General features: G+C 42.7%; 1 protein-coding gene across 6 annotated transcripts in view; it reads left to right on the plus strand.

The window, feature by feature from the left end:
• Positions 1 to 874: 874 nt before the first annotated feature.
• The window catches only part of LOC115818840 (myosin-10), a 40,432-nt gene continuing 20,936 nt past the window's right edge, over positions 875 to 20,370 (plus strand). For 2 of the 6 annotated variants that reach the window (XM_030782334.1, XM_030782336.1), the window contains exons 1-5: positions 875 to 1,219; positions 4,856 to 5,012; positions 16,252 to 16,279; positions 18,256 to 18,358; positions 19,138 to 19,167. In XM_030782334.1, coding sequence (XP_030638194.1) covers positions 875 to 1,219; positions 4,856 to 5,012; positions 16,252 to 16,279; positions 18,256 to 18,358; positions 19,138 to 19,167 — 663 coding nt within the window. Of the gene's footprint in view, positions 1,220 to 4,855; positions 5,013 to 16,251; positions 16,280 to 18,255; positions 18,359 to 19,137; positions 19,184 to 20,104; positions 20,123 to 20,370 lie in introns of all 6 variants that reach the window. The other 4 variants (XM_030782338.1, XM_030782337.1, XM_030782335.1 and 1 more) reach the window with 3 other exon arrangements.

Consider the following 20,370-nt stretch of genomic DNA (forward strand, 5'->3'; position numbering starts at 1 on the left):
TGCATTTGCGGATTCAGTACTGTAAGGAATGGGCTAGCTAGCTAGGATGCCTTCTGGCCAACTGTCCTGCTTGCTGCACCACTCACACCGGGAGGAATTCTCAGTATACATCCTTTGCTGGTTAAGCTGTGAAACCTCAGATTTTCCTTTAATTTATATTCTTATATGTAAGTCAGATGATGTATGAGAAAAAAAATAATAACGCCAACATACTGATCCTCATGTTAATCCTTACACTGGTAACGTTAGCTGTTGTTCGTTGATGCAGGATAAATGTTTGCTTGGCTAAGTGATTAGCGGGGTTTGACATGAATGCAATCTCGTGAGAATGGAATCTTGCGAGGATGAAACTTTTTTTCGAGTAAATTTGCAAGTTACGTGCAGAACAGTTCAATTCTGTGCACACTGGCGTCCCGGAGAGGGACGGCTCTTACCTCAGCAATGACGGATGATCTCACCACACTGCCTTTCAGAAGCGTCGGAGAACGACGGACTAGCCAGTCACCTCACATTAGCCATCTGGGCTGATCCTTAAATTTGTGGCCTTGACCGAATTTTGTAATTAAGGCGTATTTTAAATGTTCTATCACAAGCGTATTGCCCATCTGTCTCAAATAAAAATACAGATGTTTAAATTACACGTGCATTTCACCTGTGTCTGTATAAAATTCTGTCAGGTAGCTGAATATATACACGTTACAGATTTTGAAAATCCTTAGTATTCTGATGAAATTTCAGTTTTGCTAGAAAAGAAGTCCAGTGGTTCATTCCGAGTGTTTGTGCATTTCAGCAGGCATGGGTTTGGTCGTTGGCAGTCCCTCACTGACTCTCTCTGTGATGTTTCAGGTGGCCTGTTTTATCCTTACGGCCGGAGATGGCACAGCGGAGCGGGCAGGAGGACCCCGAGCGGTACCTCTTTGTGGACCGGGCCGTCATTTACAACCCAGCCACTCAGGCTGACTGGACAGCCAAGAAGCTGGTGTGGGTTCCCTCGGAGCGGCATGGCTTTGAGGCGGCCAGCATCCGAGAGGAACGCGGGGAAGAGGTGCTGGTGGAGTTGGCGGAAAATGGCAAGAAAGCTCTGGTGAATAAGGATGACATCCAGAAGATGAACCCGCCCAAATTCAGCAAAGTGGAGGACATGGCTGAACTCACCTGTCTGAACGAAGCCTCCGTGCTGCACAACCTGAAGGACCGGTACTACTCTGGTCTCATTTATGTGAGTGTGCAACTTTACCGGCTTAAGATCTGGTCCGAATTTTTGTTCCGTTTAATTGACGTCCTCGCGTATATTGAACAACAGTAAACTTAGTCAACAACTCGCAGCATTTACATCTTCAAAATTTGTTCTCAGTCACCATCTTCTATGATGGGAAGGATGTGGTGGTGTCCCGGATAAATTTTTCCCATGCGGTTGTGACCGACTTTGTCACATTCCAAGAATAGAAGCAGAGTTTGGTGGTCATGCTAGACACGGTGTAAATGTGTGACATGACAGAGATAAAGGAAGAAAGGGGAAGAGTTGGTAACGCTGTTGGGTTGCAGCCCCAGCATTTCTTTAGTCTCCCTCATAGCACAAGAGCTTCAATGATGAGGTCATTATGGAATTTCAATGAGAGGGGCCACTTGTCCTTTCACTATCTACTGGGTGTCAGTATTTGAATCCTGTAGACTGTCATATACAAGGAGGGTGAGATATTTTCATCCTGCCTGTGTATTTTGTGAGACTATTCACATGCAATTAGCTTAACTTAGAAGCCCTGTTTGGTTTCCGATTGACTGCATAATTCTGTCCACTGAGAATTCACTGTCTCAGTAAGCAGTGGAGTTGGGGCATTAACACAATTGGCTGGACTGGGAATATTATCAAGGCCGGCACTGTTGTCATAGCTACAGTGCTGCTAAGGGGAACGGTGTACCCTGCGGAGCCCTTTCAGTCACTTGCGCTTCGGGCAGGCTGGAATCCAAAGCTACCTCCCTGCTTTTAAGAGGCCTTGTGTTGTTCAAAGCTGCGTCTACCTGGTGACTGCTGTGCTAATAGCTAATAGCTCCTTGCTATTCGTCTGCAGAATGCAGTAATCAGACAGAGAGGCCCATGCTGAGTCACACGGTGACTGTCAAGCTACAACTGGGCTTCCATCGTTGCTGATAAGCCACAGTTGCCCTGGAATATCTGGAAGACATTCGGCATTCAGACTGCTCCTTTATGAAAAAATAATTGCATTCGCACTTGCCCGTCTCACGCCTCGCACCAGCTTTTTGTGTCTCCCTTTGTGATCCCTCCCTCTGTTCCGCAGTGTGGTTTGAATTGAGGAGTCTTTTTAATGGGCTTCCCCTCCATCCATGTAGATTCAATACATGTCCTAATTATGTGTGCTTATGTAATTAGTTTTCTTCCTGACCAATTTTTTTTTTGGCAGACACGGCGGCTGTTAATTGGTGTTATAGTTCACGTGTCCTTGAAGGATAGTTCTGTGTAAAACAATTTAAATAAGCCAAATTAGAATTTCCTCTCAACCCCAGGTGGACGTGGCTCAAAGCCTCTCTTTCCTGCCTCAGACCTCAGAGTGGTTTGTGACCAGTAAATCTGTTTGTTAGAGAGGCTGACACATTTGCTGTGTGGGCAGAACAGAGTAGCTGTATCCCTGACTAATGTTGCCTCCCACACCCTTACAGAGTAGCAAAATGAAGCAGAAACACAGATTACGGCCCTCTCCTCCTAGTCAAGGTTTCTTCGTCCTTGTCATTTTTTTTGTAAATAATATATATATTTATTTATTTATTTAACTGGGGAAAGAACGATGTTCCCTGAACCATTTTTGTTTTCTGTGAATGTACATAGTTTGTTTCAGTTCTGTTGTTAAGCTGATCTTGGATGAGTGGTCCTTTTGGACGTAACCAGAGGACTGGGCACTGGGTCAACTGTGTTAGAGGGCTTCATCGTAAACAGACTCTGTGGTATCCTTGGCACGGGTGCGCTCTCTCTTCCTGCAGCCTTTCCGGTCAGAGCTGACAGGCATTTGCCCAGTTCCCCAGAGGTCCCTGATCTCCAGAGTTGCAGTAGTGACTCTACCGAGAGATACGGCAGGCGCTTTCGCTGAGTCATTTTGGCAATCTGTGCCCTTGGAAGACCTGTGGTGTTTTGTATAGCCTCACAACTCTGCTGATAGCATCTGATGACTCCCCCAATCTGTTTTCTATCCGCTGTTGCTTTTTTAGTCTTTATTTTTAAACTTAGAACTTTGTATTTGTCTTCTTCCATCTGTCTCGAGCTTTTAAGAAGAACTGAGTGCGAGTGTGCTGTACATTATCATTTTGTTGGTTTAAGCAGAGCGCCAGCGGATGTATTAGCAGTCCATTTAAATAGATAAATGATGTTTTGGGCTCTGAACGGGTCTTTGGATCCTCAAGGATGTTGTTCACTGCTACTCTCAGCTTGCTTGTTATACCGCTATTGTTCTCGCTCATCAACTCGATTAGCTGGAGTGGTTAGCCTGGCAGTCAGGAGACGGGGAGTGGTATCTAGACAGTAGACAGTCCATCCTCACCCTCCCTCTCCATTACTTCCCCCCCCCCCCCGCTTGTATCTCTGGCCAATAGACAACCTACCCAGCAGACAGGGATTACCCCTCTCCCAAACTGCCCTCCGTCTACACGCGTCTGTATTGTCAGAATGCAAGAACTACAGCATTTCAGATGGAAATGTTCTGAACACACAAACGCTGATTGACTGTGTGAAATTTAATGAAAGTGTGTCAGTTTCAAGTTGCTGTCAACCAGAATGACATCGATGTAGTGTCAGCTTAGTGTAACTGGGGCATGGATGTGGCTCTGTCAGGCTTGTGTACCCAGTTTTTTTTTTTTTTTTTTCCTCCCCCCTGTTAGCCTGCTCTGCGTGGCCTGAGTGCACTGTAGTGGGAGCTCATTGTAATTCTCTGTGTCGACGGCCACCTCTCAGTCAGAGATGATGAAGTTCATGCTCTGAGTAGGAGAGTGTGTTTGCGAGGGAGGCATGTCCTGACTTAGTCTTTGGTGTTGCACATGCTTTGGCCTCGTGTATATCTGGATTGACGTATAATATCAGTTTGCACAACTTCTCGAAAATGTTGAACAGGTCTTGGTTTTGGTGAAACTTTCTTATCTCTTTGTGTTAATTCGCAGTTGAGTGGGTGGTTCGCTCTCAGAACCACTTTAGAGAAGGTCGTGACTTGTGAGAGCAAAAATGTTAGTGACAATTAAAGTAGGCCTCCTTATTATTCGTCTGTTCCTCTACAAAGAGGCGTAGGAGAATAAGCTGCACTGTGTGTGTGTGTGTGTGTGTGTGTGTGTGTGTGTGTGTGTGTTTCTTTGAGAAAAGTTCATCCACATCATTTAGTCCTTCCAAAAGGGGCCGTCTTTACTGATCTCTCTGCATGGTTGCTGGCCGGTGCTGTGAATTTTCTTCCTTTGACTGTCTTTTGTTGCTTCTTATTATGGGGTTTTCTCTTGAGCTTTACTGTGGTCGCTTCTGCTCTCTTTCTTCATCGGCCCTGTGTAGGCTTCACTGCCTGTAATCTAGCAGGCAGGAGTGTGGTAGTCTCTGTTGGTCTGAAAGAATGAATAATGATTGTTTAATCAAGAGTTCATGTTGATTCACGTCTCGTATCGTTCTTAGCTTTCAGACATTGAGTCCATTCATGTAAATATGTTTGTGTTGTTATACAAATAAATAATAAAAAAAACCTTTTATTTATTTTGCTGCTTGATGGAAACTGTCCCAAAGCATAGAGTGTGGATTCTGGATTTCACTTACCAATTTGTTAACATTAGAAGGATTCTTTACTCTCTCTCTCTCTCTTGCTCTTTCTGTCCACAGACCTACTCTGGACTTTTCTGTGTGGTCATAAACCCTTATAAAAACCTGCCCATTTACTCAGAGAACATCATCGAAATGTACAGAGGAAAGAAGAGACATGAAATGCCCCCACACATCTATGCCATCTCAGAGTCCGCCTACAGATGCATGCTCCAAGGTAAGGATGCATTGGGCTTCTGTGTGTGCAAAGCAAACACTCTCTCATCGAGCGAATCATTATTCGATTACCTTACAGTATCCACCACATTAGTAATGGTTCATCGCCCGCCGCTCTTCAGCACGCGTGGCAATCAGAACCCATATTAGGAATGAGTCTGTTTTCTTATCACTGCTACGCAGCCGTCACATTTTACGTTCGCTTCTCAAACAAAACTGTGAACCATTTACCCCAGTTAGTGCTGGCCAATGTTTAGATTATAGATTGGTTGTTTCAAGTCCTGTAAAAAAAAAAAGCATAAATGAACTTACTGATCTTGAGCATGAAGACTTGCATAGAATTTGTAGTTTTTCCCGGATAAGTAGAGTTCTGGCAGCTGAGTCCTGTGTATTAAAATATCAGTAGCCACACAATAGCGAAATGGACCAAGTAATGTTTACGAAAGCATTTGTGTTTGCTTTTCCACACCGGCAGATAAATCCATTTTCACTGGAACATATGGTGTGCTTGGGGGGGGGGGGGTGTTTTTCCCCATGTTTCTTGTCTCTGGGCTGTACACTATACATATTGAGAACCTGTGGTCCAGCTATTTGGGTGAAAGGTAAAAGATTCTGAAGATCAGTGACTTGAGATCCAATGTTGACATTACAATCATCCGCTGAAACTGAAGGAGATATCTGGTCAACAACACAGCTGTCTGAGAGGAGATGGGACATATAGGTGCCTGTTCTTACACTCATAATGTTATTCATAGTCGAGTAAATTACCTTGTGCATTACAAGTTTATCAGACTTTTGCTTCTTTTGATATTGCCTGGAATGCAAGATTTTTTTTTCACAAAGGCATGTTTATTTGATCTGGCAGAAACCAGAGAACAGTTCCTGTAGATTTAAGCTTTGCATAGGCTGTCTAATGGAACATTGAAATGTCTGGCTCTTATCAAAAGCACTACCAGTGTTTAAAGTAATTTACACTTTTAAAACCCTTATAATCCTGTGAAAACACAGAGAGCTGAGTGCCCTCCATCATGTGTGTGTTGTTTTTTTTTTCCCCTTTGTTGGAGATTGAGCTTGTGTCCATCATAGCAGGCAATTGCCCCCCCCCCTCCCCTCCAACTCATTCTGAACAAATGGAGCCTTTTCTGACTGCTTCCTGTGTTTGTTTTCTTTTTCACTGGTCCTCTTCCCAGTTGGAGGGGTGTGAGCTAAAGAGCTAAGTCGTAGGCAAGTGAGGACAGCGCTTCTTCCCCCCCGTCAGTGTATTTTACCTCATAGCACTGTATTACAGAGGATGCTTCCAAGTGATGTCGCTCTCCGCTGAATGCATGCGAAATGTTCGGTGTTGCAGAAACCAAATTGCGATGGCAGGGCTCATGCCATGTCAGAGAAGCACCGCGGCCGTGGGGCTCTCTGCCTGGGATCAGACCCGATAGAAGCTGGGATGGATGGTGACCTGCATTGTGAAACACAATGGGGCCTTTGTTGAGCTGCGAAGGGGGCAGTGTGAGCTATGACGCGTTGGGTCAGGCCTGGCTGAGACTCAGAGATCCTGGTGACTGCCTCTGGGTGGGAAACTCCCACAGCACTGGGTTTATGCTCCAACACCCTTACAACTGCGCAAGAGAGTGAGGCAGCGGAGCTGAATGCTTTGGTTCTCTTTTTTTTTTCCCTCGCTAATGCTGTCTCTTGTCGGCAAACAAGCACGCTCGTGATCACAATCACACTTCTGTCTGGAGGCTGCCTTATGCGAAACTGGTCCCTACAGACAGTGTCCATAAAAATGTTCCTTTTCTTTACACGCATAATCCCTCTCAGCGAGTACAGGGGGTCAGAATAGTGTGAAGCGAATGGTTTCAAGAACAACTTAAGACACTTGAGAGCGAGCTGCTTCATGAGGAGCTGGTAAATGCCTTAAGCCGGTAAGCAGAGTAGGACGCTTCATTTACATCCGTAGTGCTTGTTGTCCTTTGCCCTCTTGTTTGGATATAATGATGCATGTTAAGCCCACCAGTGTTCTGGTTCTGCTCATTCTGATGGTATGATATAACTGTTATTAAACTGAACATGCACCAGTTGTTACTGTCACAAAGGGTATTGGGGTCATTTCCACAACCCACAGCCTGCAAGGGAGGGGGTGAGCAGCCCCCGCCCCAGGTTTAACGAAAGGGGTGGGATCCTGATGCTGTTGTGGAAGAAGGATGCTGCAGTAGCTGTCAAGGTTACTAGAGCAGATAACAGGCTTTAGTCACCTTCTTGGTGTGGTGATTAGGGCTATAGCTTTGCTAGCTGGAATAGCTTTAGCCTAACTGTTATCCAGAGGCTCTGATACAGTTTGCCCCTAAAGTAGGCTACTGTGCTGCCCTACATTAATTAGCTAGCCAACATACTGCGATGAATACGTCAATTCCGTCACGTGCCCTTGAGTGGAATTGCTACCTGCATCACTGGCTTAACCAGCTGTGTGTATTTTAATTATGTAAAATAGCTTTCAGGGAATTTTTTGCTCAGTTTTATTACTGGCCACTTCGAATTGCAAATGGTATTTTAGAGAAAGAAAAAAAAAAAGCTACTGTAGCTCTTTAGACCTCAGAGTATGTTATTTCTTTTTTGGTTATGTGTGTTTTAACTCTGAAGGAACTTCAACTTAACATCTGGTCTAAAGAAGAGTAGGGTAATCACTTGTCATTAAAAGCTCTTTATTTATCACTGATCTTTAAAAAGAACTAGGCCAGATCTTTTAATGAACCGCTAAAGGGTATTTGGACCATTTGTTTTAGGATTGTAATTTTAGCCTAGCTGAGATCCCACTCTAAATCCAGATGGGAGGTTAAATGAGGTGTAGTTTTTACAAAGAGACGTTGCATAACTTGCCTCCCCAACCATACACACACACACACACACACATCTGCCTTCGATTAATTTACCAGATACTTTCCATAATCTCCCCTGGTGGCTGTTGACTGGAATCAGTCAGTCACCAAAGGCTAATTATAACAAGCGTAGAACTTGTACCAAGGAAATGCTGATGTTCATTTAAACCAAATCATGTGTTTTTTGGGAAAAAAGGCACACTCAGCTGGGAATCCTCATTCTCTAGAGCGTGGATTCTCAGTTTCAGTGGTCTGTGCACTGGGCTGAGGGGATTTAGCATGGTTTAGGAGAATGCACTGTTTGCCAAGGGGAAGAGAGCAAAGTCAAATGTCAAGAGTATTAAACCCAAAATGCTCAAGGTCCACAAATTTCGTTTGGCTGTTTAAAATGTTAGAGCATGCAAAGTGAGTAGCTATGCTTATGCACCATCAGAAGATGGCCTTTACACCAGTCTTTGGTTCACTGAGTGTGTGTGTGTGTGTTACATTTTAGTACCTCTTTAGTAGACACTGGAGGCCTTTTAGTTGGATTGTAGCCTTTAAGAATTGACTACTATTGTCCATCACTTTTATGATTCCTGTAACCAGATTAAAGGCCTGTTCATGTCATTAAAATTCAAAATCCCAAGTACCCAAGCCGTTGTTCACTCCCTCAATATAACACATTTTTCCCTCGCAAATCAGAGTGCCAGCGTGCCATTCCTTTGAAGAGACGCAGCATTAAATCTTCATTAAGTCAGCTTGACTTAACCTCAGTCCTTATTTAGGGATAAAATAGCTTTGTTAACTATAAATCATAATCAATCTACAATCAGCGCAATTTGTTGACATCGTGATCAAAGGATCAAACGTTTGAAAGCTGTATCAGATCGTGTGCTGAAGCTGGAGATGGTGGGCTTGCTGCAGTGCATGTCCCACCTGGTACCAATAGACAGTGTAAATGGGTTTCATGACCGCATTCTTTTGAACTGGATCCAGGGCTTTGCAGCAAGCCCTCATCCATCCCGAAATTATTGGAACATTGAGAGCTAACTGGGATTGCATTGAAGAGAGACCCTCTGGATTTCAAAGGAATTCCACAGGGAGCTTTCAAAAAAAACAGATCCGTCTTATTTTCTGTTCTTTGTGTTCAGCAACTGTTTCCTCTTTCCATCTGAGAAGGAAAGAATGTTGTAACAGTAGCCAGAAGATGGTTAAAAAAATTACTGTTTTTTTTTTTTTTTTCTTTTTTTTTTTTTCTTTTTCTTTTTCTTTGAATGCAATTGATATTCAGTGTAACGCGGGTTCATTAGATCATGTTTAATCTCGTCTTTGAAATCATTTTGCTAAGTACAACCTAGAGAGACGCACAAACTGCCTTGACCTTCACTGTGAAAGTTTATCTTCTCAGTGGTCCGCAGCAGGCCAGACACACTGCAGCGTACTCCTCTGGGATCATGAGACAACGGCCTCAGTTTCCCATCCAGTCCCTTCACATGGAGCCCTGTTATCTCTGTGTCTCCTTGAGACAAAACAAACCTCATATTCATGCTTTCCTTTGCGGTGTTGAAGAATGGTATCCTTTCTGATAGTTATGAAGCCAAACAGAATGACGAACTTCTTAGAATCAAGCGCCGGCAGTATCCTAGCCCAAAAAAACGTCAGCCGAGCCAATAAATCTTTAAATGTAGTTTGGAAAAGCAGGCTTACGGGAAACTGAGTCTGTCGAAATTCTTTGATCGATGTCTTACGATGCTTTTCCACGTCTTTGGTGCAGTGTGTTCTGATAAATCTCTAATGCACCGATTGTCCACACGTGGCTACTTCTACAGCTCTGATCAAACATGATCCAGTGAATGACACTCCAGTTTCATTCTCAGTGTGTGTATGACAAATGAGACATTGCTTCAGACGGCTCCATGCCAAATTCCAGCATGGTGCATTCTGGACAGCTGGCTCCATTCTTTCACCTCTGAACCTGCCCACTCATCTGAGTAATGCTGAGTAATATCTGTGATATTCATTGTTGGAATGCTTGCCAGTGATGTCACCCAGCTCAGAAAACCTTCACTAACGCTCAGCGGAGTTCATGCACAGGAATGACAATGGTCCTCGTGTCTCTGTGTTGCAAAGATTTTAACGGCAGATTAGTCATGTTAACTGATCTTAACCTGGACCTGTATGTAGAGCTAGCAACTAGCAGTTGAAAAATCGAAAATAAAATGCATCTCTTTCAGTTGTTCGAGAAATATTGAAACATAGACAAGAGAGCATAGTTATGTTGTTAATGTGAAGGTCAAATTTAGAAGTTGATTTAAATGTGCACATTCATATGATACTGTTTATACCATTGCATTGCACATACGCTTGGGGGAAGGGCATGTATAAAATGTGTTGACTGTTGTGACCTTGAGACATAAGGCTGGGCACATGTTCAGGAGAACTGGACTAGAGCAGAGCCAGCTCCAGAGAGCAACTTAAAGCCAAGCAAAATTTGAGCTTTATCGTCACTGCTGCGATAACACGTTCCAGTCATATAGAGCCGACACAGAGGGCCAGGACAAACTTCCACATATCTTCTGCTCTCTCAACATGAGGCATGATTTAAGACTGGAGAGAGAGAGGGTAATGGTCTAGTGAATGTCTCTCTGAATGTAGCTTCTGATTTTAATTTTTCTCTATATGTTCCATTGGAATAGAGCCACTGTACAATGTCTTTTACGTGTTATATACATCTTCAAACAATATTTAATCCCCTAACGAGAGCCTGTGATGGATTTTTCCATGTCTCACAGTTTATCATGTGGCTGAGGAAGACTTTTTGAAATTCCAGATGCTGTAATAAAGCATTAGAAATATAGATGTCTGGTCTGCAGATGAAGAGTCTGTTTTCTTTCTCTGTTCTCAGAGCTGGATTTTTATTCACCCACAGTTATTCTTGAAACGAGTTCTACTTGAAAAACAGACCCCCCCCCCCCTCCCCCCAGTGATACAGCTTGGCTCCAGACCCCCCCCCTCCCCCCCCCCCCCCATCTTTAGTTTCCTGAACACAAAATAATTTTATCACGAGATTATGATTACTCTAGCGTCATATGGAGTGCCCTAACGGACCAGCCGTGCAGACCCATTCATGCTGTACAGTTGATTAGAAAATCCAAATAGTCTGCCCTTGAGTGGAGAGAGGCTGGTGGCTAGCGGTGAGATGTCTGGAATGCGTGGAATGTGTCCTGCTGCTGTGTTAATCCTTTGGAGGGGAGTGTTGGGGGCTGTGGGGTTGATGGGAATGAGGGCAACATAGAGGGAGAACTAGGATATTAACAGTGGTGTTGCCATCAGGAGGAGGCAATTCCACAATAAACCTTTTTTTTTTTTTTTTTTTTTTTAAGTCAACGCAAGTTGAATGCCAGTTTACGCGTAACTCGTAGCTAGGTTTGTGTTTGGTGTGTTGTTGTCTTATGTTGTGTAACTGTCTGGAGACTGAAGCTTATCCTTTTCTTATGGTTCTTACAGAACTTCTGAACATATATTGTCGAAATATGATTCAGCATCTGTTCTTTACATTCAGTTCATAACCATCTTGTCTGTGTGTGTTTTCTTTTGTTTTGGTTGAAATGCAGAAGAATTTTTTATATGTCTGGGTCTTTTAGAATATTCCCCCAGCAAAACAGTGAAGTCCGTACTGTCGAATGAAAGGTTTCTCAGATGCATCCCTTTGTCTTCCGTATGATAAAGTACTTTGTGTTTAAGGTTTAGCCACTATCTAAGGGTGGTTGGACCAAACAACATCAGCACAGTGAGATGCAGACTTGCAAGAAGCTCAGTATAATGAGGTGGAGAATGGCTCACTTCATACCAGTGTTCTGTTTTCATTAGCGCCGATCTCACCCCTTTGGGGTTCTATTGTAAAAGGAGTTTATGAGGCTTGTATTATAGCCTAGTTGTATGTTTTCGAGTGGTGATGAATATTGAAATACATTGTCAAGTTCTTCTATTATGGTGTCAAGTCAATATTTGGCGATCTGTTTTATTCGCTTATTTATTTATTATTTTTGTTACGACCAGAAAGCGGATTGTATTGTCTCCGCGTAGCACATTGGATCTGCCAGTGGAGCTCAGACGTGTGAAGAGAACAATATCATCACCAGTCATGTCAGGCATACAAAATCACCCTGTGCACAATGAAGCAATGTTATAGAAATAGCGCTGGCGGTTGGCTCCCTCAATGCTCCATGGAGCCATGCCTACACTGGCATCTTGCTGTAATCAGCGTTTCATGGTCTGGAAAAGTTGTGGAGGTCTTGGCTCAGAACAGGCAGTGAAAGGAAGTCAAGAGCCTGCTCTTGACTCGATTATATCCTTCCCGTCTCTGCAGCTGGGCAGATAGGAGAGCCCATTCTTAGGAATCCCTAGATGGCCTCTGTGCTTGTGTGAGATAGGGTCACAAATGTCAAGAGAGATTTAGGGGGGAAGGTGAAGGGGGTGGGTGTGTGTGTCTGTCTGTCTGTTTTTTTGCATGTGCATGTGACAGGGAGGGAGAGAGGGAGGGGGCTCAAGGCATGCCCAGGTCTGAGCAAGTGTGGTCAGTGTTTCAGTAAGACTGGAGAGGAGAGCCACCCAGGCCGGCGGCTCAGAGCCAGGAAGAGGCGGAGGAAACTCTGGCCAGGACCGATGAGGTGTCCAGCTGCGATTTTTTTTTTTTTTTTTTTCTTCCCCCAACCCAGGCAATCATGAGCTGCCATCACAGGAACACAGTCAGCAGAATTTTGTCCTCAGGCTTCTGCTGTCATTGCAAGAAGTCAGGTGCCCCCCCCCCCCCCCCCCCCCCCCCCATCAACGCATGTGAACGGCCAGCCAAATTCGTGAGGTCTTCCTGACGGCACGCTGCGGTCATTTGCATTCGGTGCGTGTGTGTTGCGGCTCACGCGTGACTGATTGGCCTCCTCAAGGCTTATTTCAGTCACGTATAGAGGGGGGGGGGGGAGGGAGGGGTCTGCTGCAGGAATGAAAAATGAACTCTGAATCCAGACAGAAATTCAAAGCTTGACCAGTACACCCCCATGTCTCCGTCTCATTCACCGTTCAAAACAAAGACCTTCTCAAATGAATGCTTTTATTCAGGTATTGTCCTTGCCATCTTGGTTTTTGGGATTCCAGCCCCACATGTGGGTGTGAATAGCTTTAATATGCGAGAAGAGGTCATTTCCAGGAGCACACAGAAAGGTCATGGGAAGAGACTCTGACCAGCAGCCATCTGTAGAGTAGAGGAAGGATGTTCATAGAGAACACCCACAGTGACCCACCAATGAGATCTGTAGGAATTTTGCAGAACATTCTACAGACATTCTAAAATGTATTACAGTCACTCTGTGCAGCCTAACATCTCTTCTGGAACATGTCATAGGCAATTCGTTATGTCTCGGTGTCTTTTTTTTTTTTTTTAATTTCCATACTCAAGAAACTTCAAATCACATTGTTCAGAATTTAAGATTGAATTGAGACTATATGTCGTGGAAATTTATTGCCTGCTTTTGTGTTCAACACAACAGTATAGTCAGCACTGAGTCATCTGAGAGAACTTCTTGACTCCCCATCACACTCAGCCGTTGGGCGAGGCTGTTATATTTTGATGAGGTGTGTTAAATTTTTCTCTTGTTGCTCTCTTGAGCGATGACTGCGTAATAGGCTGTCAAAATCATTTTAAGACTTCTTCGTGGGGGCAGGGGGTTTCTAAAAATGTCAGAGTGATTAAAGTTTTGTGGACATCACCAGCTATTGACAGTCACAAGTAATTAGTTTTACTGGTCGATGTTTGTGGTAAAACGTGTTGTCAAGGGCATGAATAAGCAATGCACATGGTTCACTGGAAGTGAACCACTAAGGCGCCGGCCTTTTTTTTTTTTTTTTTTTTTTCTTTCCTCTGCAGATACATTAACAGTACTTACTCCATCTTCATTCCTGGAATAAGATGAGGCATTATTGAATTCTGAGGTCAAACTGTAGTTAGCTGGTGGCTCCATGCCAAAAACCTTTCCTGAGGTCCTTTGAGTTGGTTTGGTTTGCCATGACCGAGAATGAGAATGAGAGAGTTCTCAGGAGACTTTTGTCCTACCTAGAGAACCTCGGCTAGGGCAGGCAAGGGGGCGTGGCCCCAGGGTTTACTGACATGGAAAGAGTTTAATTTACCATACCACAGTATATGTCCTCATGCCATTGGTTTTTATGCAAATATTCTGTAGCCATGGATCCTGGGGAGCCTTTTGGGGAGGGGCTTAGGTATCTTCCATATTTCGAGTGAATCTTTGGCAACACAGATGTGCTGCTGTTATACCTCGAACTCTTACAGGTACTGTGAGACTGATACCACAGATTGTTGTCAGCCAGATGTGGAAAGTGACACAACACATTTTTCTCATTTTGTTTTTCGAGGTTTTGACACCTCGCTCTCGTGCTCGGGTTCGGAACAGAACAGATTTCGAAAGTAAACTTTGCCTCTTTTGGGTTTACCACATTCTTGGGGGATTGATTACTCATTGTTAACATGTGGAAACATCGACTGCTTTTTTCATGCCTCATTTTACCTAAGCAGCTGACTCTCTATTCCCTTTCATTTGTCGTACTATATCCCTCAGTAGATGATGTCTCTTATTTAGGCATTAGTACAGTAATAACCCGTCTCATTTAGGTTTCATTAGCCAGGCTGCGCCGCAGAGTACATGCTACGGCCGCAGCGTACTTATCGAATCAGATGTCCTGCATGAGACGCTAGACCGTTTAAGTAGTAGATTGAATCTACTGATTTCTTCTGATTAGAAGTGGGCGGTAATGTCAGCCAGCTGGAAAGTCCTGTCCGGGGCCAGTGTTGGGAGATAGCTGGCCTCATCCGTTCATTACCATAAGCCAGCAATGGACACACAATGCCTTAATACTCAATTACCCTCATTCTCCACACAACGCAACTCCATTAAAAAAAAGCAAGCTAAAAGGGCCAGGAGCAAAAGAGATTGACTGACTGTTTAAATGAATGACAGTGGCTTTGATGGGTTTTTATCTTTCTGTTTCGACAATGTTCTTAATAGCTGAGTATTGTTTTACTGTAAGGAAGAGCATCAGATAAATTGAATTGCCGTTGTAAGTGCTGTTGATATTTATTGTACCAGCCAGTTCTCCTTACATAACAGCTGTTTTACAGCAAACGCTATGACAAGGCAGTGACAAATCTGTTGAGAATGAATTGAATCCGCTGAAATTGTGGTGGTTTAATGATGTTGGTCTAAGGTCAAACGATGAAGTTTGTTTGGAGAATAAATTGGATTGTCGTGTGCTTTAGGCTTTTTGGAGCTGGACTGGTCAGATAAGGAGTTGACTGAAATGTTACAGGTTCAGTGGCTTAGTGATACTGCTTCTCTCAAAGGTCACTACACATCCTCACCAAAGTGTGTCCAATCAGAGCCCCCTCATCATACCATAGTCCACTAAAGCCCAGGAACTCTTCCGTGCCGTTCCGGATTTTTCTCAGAAGTTTACAGATACCAGGAAAAAAAACCCTGAGTTTTCATTGGATTTCATCCACTGGACTCATCCACCCTGAGTGAGAGATGCTCTTTAACTAAAAGGTTGAAATACGATTGATGGTGAATATCTTTTTGCCTGGCACATGCATTGGCATTTCCATTACTCTCTGTGGCCTCTCCTCCGCAAGTGTATTCATAAAAAAAACCCAAAAAAACAAGATAAAACACTTGAAATTTATTTTATGTTTGTAGTCTCAGTGAAGCTGAAACCATTTCCTGGAAATTGCATCCTGAACTGGTCTGTTTTCCTGCACTGGTGTCATTGACGTCAGCCTTATCTCTCTTGCGCAGAGGCAAGGATTAAATATTAAAAAAAAAAAAAAAAAAAAGATTGGAAAATTAAGTGTTTTGATTGCTCTTCCATCTTGTACACTTTAGGACACTTTGATTTGAACCTCTTTGAAGGGTTTTTAAAAGAGTCCAGAATTGGTTAATGCATTTTGTCAGTGACCAAAATGTTTATGAAATGATACCTCCCATCTGATGAGAGACTCACTGAAATGTGCTTTCAATAAGAGAACAGGACTGATGAATTTTACAGGCCTGAGGTTCAAGTCGGTGTGGTATTACACTTGGTATTACAGAACGTCTCTCTTTTCAACTAACGTGCAATAGCCACTGACAGCAGAATTTAGAACTGAGGATTTTTTTTTTCCTGAATTTATACACCACTCTTATTTCAACAGGAGTTTCCATCAGTCAGAGATATTTTTCTTGGACCATGTCAAAGTGTGTTGCATGAGGACGAATGATTTTGTGAAGTACTGACTCTTTCTTCTCTCTCTCTCTCTCTCTCTCTCTCTCTCTCTCCCACACACAGACCGTGAAGACCAGTCTATTCTTTGCACGTGAGTATCTGTTGGATGTTGTCTCTTCTACAGACACCTCCATCATTTTTTAAATGAATTTACAATCATTGTTTGTCTCTCTCTGGAATTGTTCTTTAATTTTGCCATTGTAATGAACAGTGGAGGCTGAACAAACAGCTCGTTGCAGCAGAAAGCTGGCTCCTTTCAAGGGATCAAAGAGCAACATTTTCTCAGATAAAGGTAGTCTGTCAGAAGTTAGCCAACGTGGCCTTAAGACGGATAGTTGTATTCCACTTTTATCGGCCACATTTGATGAGTGACTTGGCACATGGGATGAAAATTTGCTACACTGCAGAAAAACTGTGGCAGAATCAAACAGAAGCAGAATCCACTAGAGAGTTACTCTCTTCCTCAAAGAGGTGTGATGTTATTTACAAGAAAGTTTTGACAGCGTGGAAAACAGTCTCAGTAAGAAGGGATCTAGCCGTTTGTTGGATTTTGTGTGATGAGCACCTGCTCTGTGAGCAGAGTAATCTAAAGCCAGCTGTCAACAAGTAGAAGGAGCTGGAAGTGCTCCACGTTTCAGGCACTTCACCTCTATGGGTTTGTGCTAACGTGTACGGAGACAGGAAGGCACCTTAAAGAAATGTCAGAGTGACACTACCACCTGAGACCATGAGAAAGCACAAAAGCATATCACACACTGGCTGCAAAGCTTGAACGACGAATCATTTTATCACCATCGTGCTGTAGCCCTTCACATTTAGTCCCCTGTTACATAAAAAAAAAAAATTTCTTTGTCAACAAAACATTGCTGGCAGCCTTTAAGAATATCTATCAGTGACAGGCTTAGGGGGTTGGTATAAAGCATGCACAAAAACATACTGCATATTTAATGCTTGTGAGTGAGAGACAAGTATACTTGTGAGTGTGTTAGAAAGAGACAGGGAGAGAGAGAGAGAGAGAGAGAGGAAAAGAGCAGGAGAGTGAGAGCATGAAAAGGCGGTATGAGTTAAAGTGGCCCTGACTGGGATGGGATGGGTGAATGCCAGTGGATGAAAACAGCTCATGACTGTATAGCCACGTACAGTTCATCCGCACTCATGCTGAGCTGAGGAATCTCGCACTTAGCAACTTTAAGACAAGCATAAAACACACTGACACGTTTCCCCCCACCCTCTCTTCCCACCTGTCACTGTTTTAACTGTTTACGCAAGCGTCATCTGTGGACCAGGCCCGTCAGCGCGTGTTAGATTTACTAACGTTGGCATGTAGTAATATTATTGACATTTGTGAATCCATAAATAATGGTTGTTGGGTTACAATTCATTTAACACATCATGGACAGTTTAACTTGCATTGTCTGACGTTAGCTAAAATATTTGCACATACTAAAGGCCTCAGTAAATCAGGAGCATATTTTCCTGTTAGGAGCAGATTTCTCTCTGATGTAACTGAAAAGAAATTAAAATAGCACTGCTCTGCAGGGGATAATTGATGCAATTTGACATGGAAAAAAAAGGCTTCTTAATTTGAATGGCTTTCTAGCAGGCACATTTTGGGATTTCTTAGGTATTGATTGTTTCCAGATAGGCAGTCTTATTGATATTTCCAAAATTGTGCAATCTTCTTAAAAAAAAAGCTATTTTTTCCACTAGCTGTTGGTATTGTGATATAAGAAGTAATTTATTTCAGCGCAGGGGGCATTTCACAAACCACATTTGCTGCTGACATAACCCAAACCAGACAAATAGACAGCAGAAATATACAAAAGCCTGAAAACAATTCTGGATTGGTGCCTTGCTGGCTATTTATTTATTTATTTATTTATTTTCTCTTTGTTAATACAGTCCAGACTCTACAATGAATGATGCTTCCTCCCAAGAGGACACTTACCTCTGATATTATGCATGTGTGTGGAATGGGGTTTATCTGTTTGAATTTGTTATGTTCTTTCTAATTTTGTCATTTTGTGTGTGTATACGTGCGCTGTCCCAACCTTTGTCTTCAAACAGAGGTGAATCAGGTGCAGGCAAGACAGAAAACACTAAAAAAGTCATCCAGTACCTGGCACATGTCGCTTCCTCGCACAAGGGGAGGAAAGACCACAACATTCCAGTGAGTTTCCTTTCTCCTTATCTCTCCTTGTCTTTCATGCCTCTGTTGTCTGCTCGTTTTCACTGATGTCCAGACTTCTGTTCTCTCATCAGTTAAGAGATGGAGACATGAGGTGCAATTAAGATGGATAGCATATGACGCTTTTGATATCAGTGTTTCCCCTAACTGTCACTGCAGAGCTGATGAAATTACTCGAAGAGCTCAAAATATCTCCAAAATATTTGTATGTAGAAATTTGTTTGTACACTTTGTTGACTAAGAAAATCTGTTTGCTAAATGTGGTAAATGTAAGTAAACTCTTACAGTGAAGTCAATTCTTACTTGTATGATTGTTTTTGATCGATCAACAGGGCTCTGTTACATCAAACTCCTGTTGCTTAAATGTTATTAAGAGAATAACTGAGGAGGATAGACACATTGTTTTTACCAACAAAATTTGATTTATCTAAAATTTGTTAGCATTAGCTTTAGTTCCTGACAGCTGTTTTAATTGATTCAGAAACAATGCAGTGAGTTGTTTGGTTTAACTGTGGCCCGGATTCACTCCTGTGGTAACTGACTTGTTTTCTAGAATTAATTTGCGTAGCATGGCCTTGGGCCTAACTGTAATTCAGGTCTGGGATATTCTGCATCAGAACTTACCTGCGCTCTGCAGGGGAGGTTCGTGTAGTGATATCCCCAGCGGCAGTCTAATGTGGAGCTCTGACCTAAACAATGTGTACAGTCTGAAGAGCTGAATTCCCCACTAACATCTGCATCTGTTTATCACATACAAACAGCCAGAGTCTCCTAAAGCAGTCAAACTCCAGGCAAGTTCCCTTTTATGCTTTTTATACCCGCTCCCCTTATGCATGCACCACTAATTCTTTGCTTTAAAAGAAAATATATATAAACACGACAGTGGTCAATGTTAAGTTTTATATATTTCTTCTATGAGATTTTGGATTTGTTTTGGCATGAATATTGATCAAATAAGGTACATGTTCTTTGAGGGGGGGGCGGCACATGCAGACTTTTTCCAGCTCTGCTTTTAAAATTTGCTCTGATTGCACTAACTGTTCACACTAACATGATATTCAAGGGGTTCTGAAAACAGTTTACATTAAACAAAGTCACTGTTGATTTGATAATACAGGTAAAAGGGCACAAACAAATGGCACGGCAACAAGTTCTTCATCATGCCTAGCATGTTTATTTAAACCATTTAAACCATGAAATGAATCATCATTAATCATGTAAGATGAATATAGTGCATGCTCTGATTGACCTAATCCAAATGTGTTTGTGTGTGTATTGAAGGGGTGATTTACTGAAACCTACCGTACATGTTCAGACTGCTAGTCCTTATGAAATAACTGGACCAGTCGCTTACCCTATTTCACCAGTAGTGATTTGGTTCACTCTGGCATGCATGTGGTCATTGCTGTATTGATACTGTCATTATACAAAGGCTAAGTCCTGTTGTGTAATGTTTGGGGTATCAACCAGTCAATTCCTACAAGTTACATGCAGTAGTGGAGAAAGAACAAACAAACTTGCAAGCTTGAAAATCACCGGAGAATTGAGATTATTTAATGTGGATGGATGTCATCTACACTGATTTTGAACAAACTTTCTCTTCTTTTTTTTTTTTTAATTGCACTGCTTTTATAGTTGATAGTTTGGTATTAAGTATGTTGGCATGCTCCCCTTATCTGTAACCTGTTAACCCTCGTTTGTTTCCATGATAACACTTCAATCTGACAGAGTGGATCACTGTTCTATGTGAGTAGCCTGTAGTCCCCTTTTTCTCTCTGTTGGCCTCTCTTTCTTTCTGTCTCACGCAGAAACAAACACACACTACTTACCCAACAGGCACTTTCATAACTCTGGTCACTTTGCACAGTGCTTTTATATGTATGTTTTTTTTTTCTCTCTCTCTCTCTCTCTTTTTTTTTTTTTTTTTCATAACTAACCTTCAAGGTGAGTTCATTTATGCCCAGTGGATTCTTTGCCTATGATGGTGTGTTTTC

Source organism: Chanos chanos, chromosome 8 (assembly GCF_902362185.1).
Source record: "Chanos chanos chromosome 8, fChaCha1.1, whole genome shotgun sequence".
In the NCBI taxonomy this organism is placed as follows: domain Eukaryota; kingdom Metazoa; phylum Chordata; class Actinopteri; order Gonorynchiformes; family Chanidae; genus Chanos; species Chanos chanos.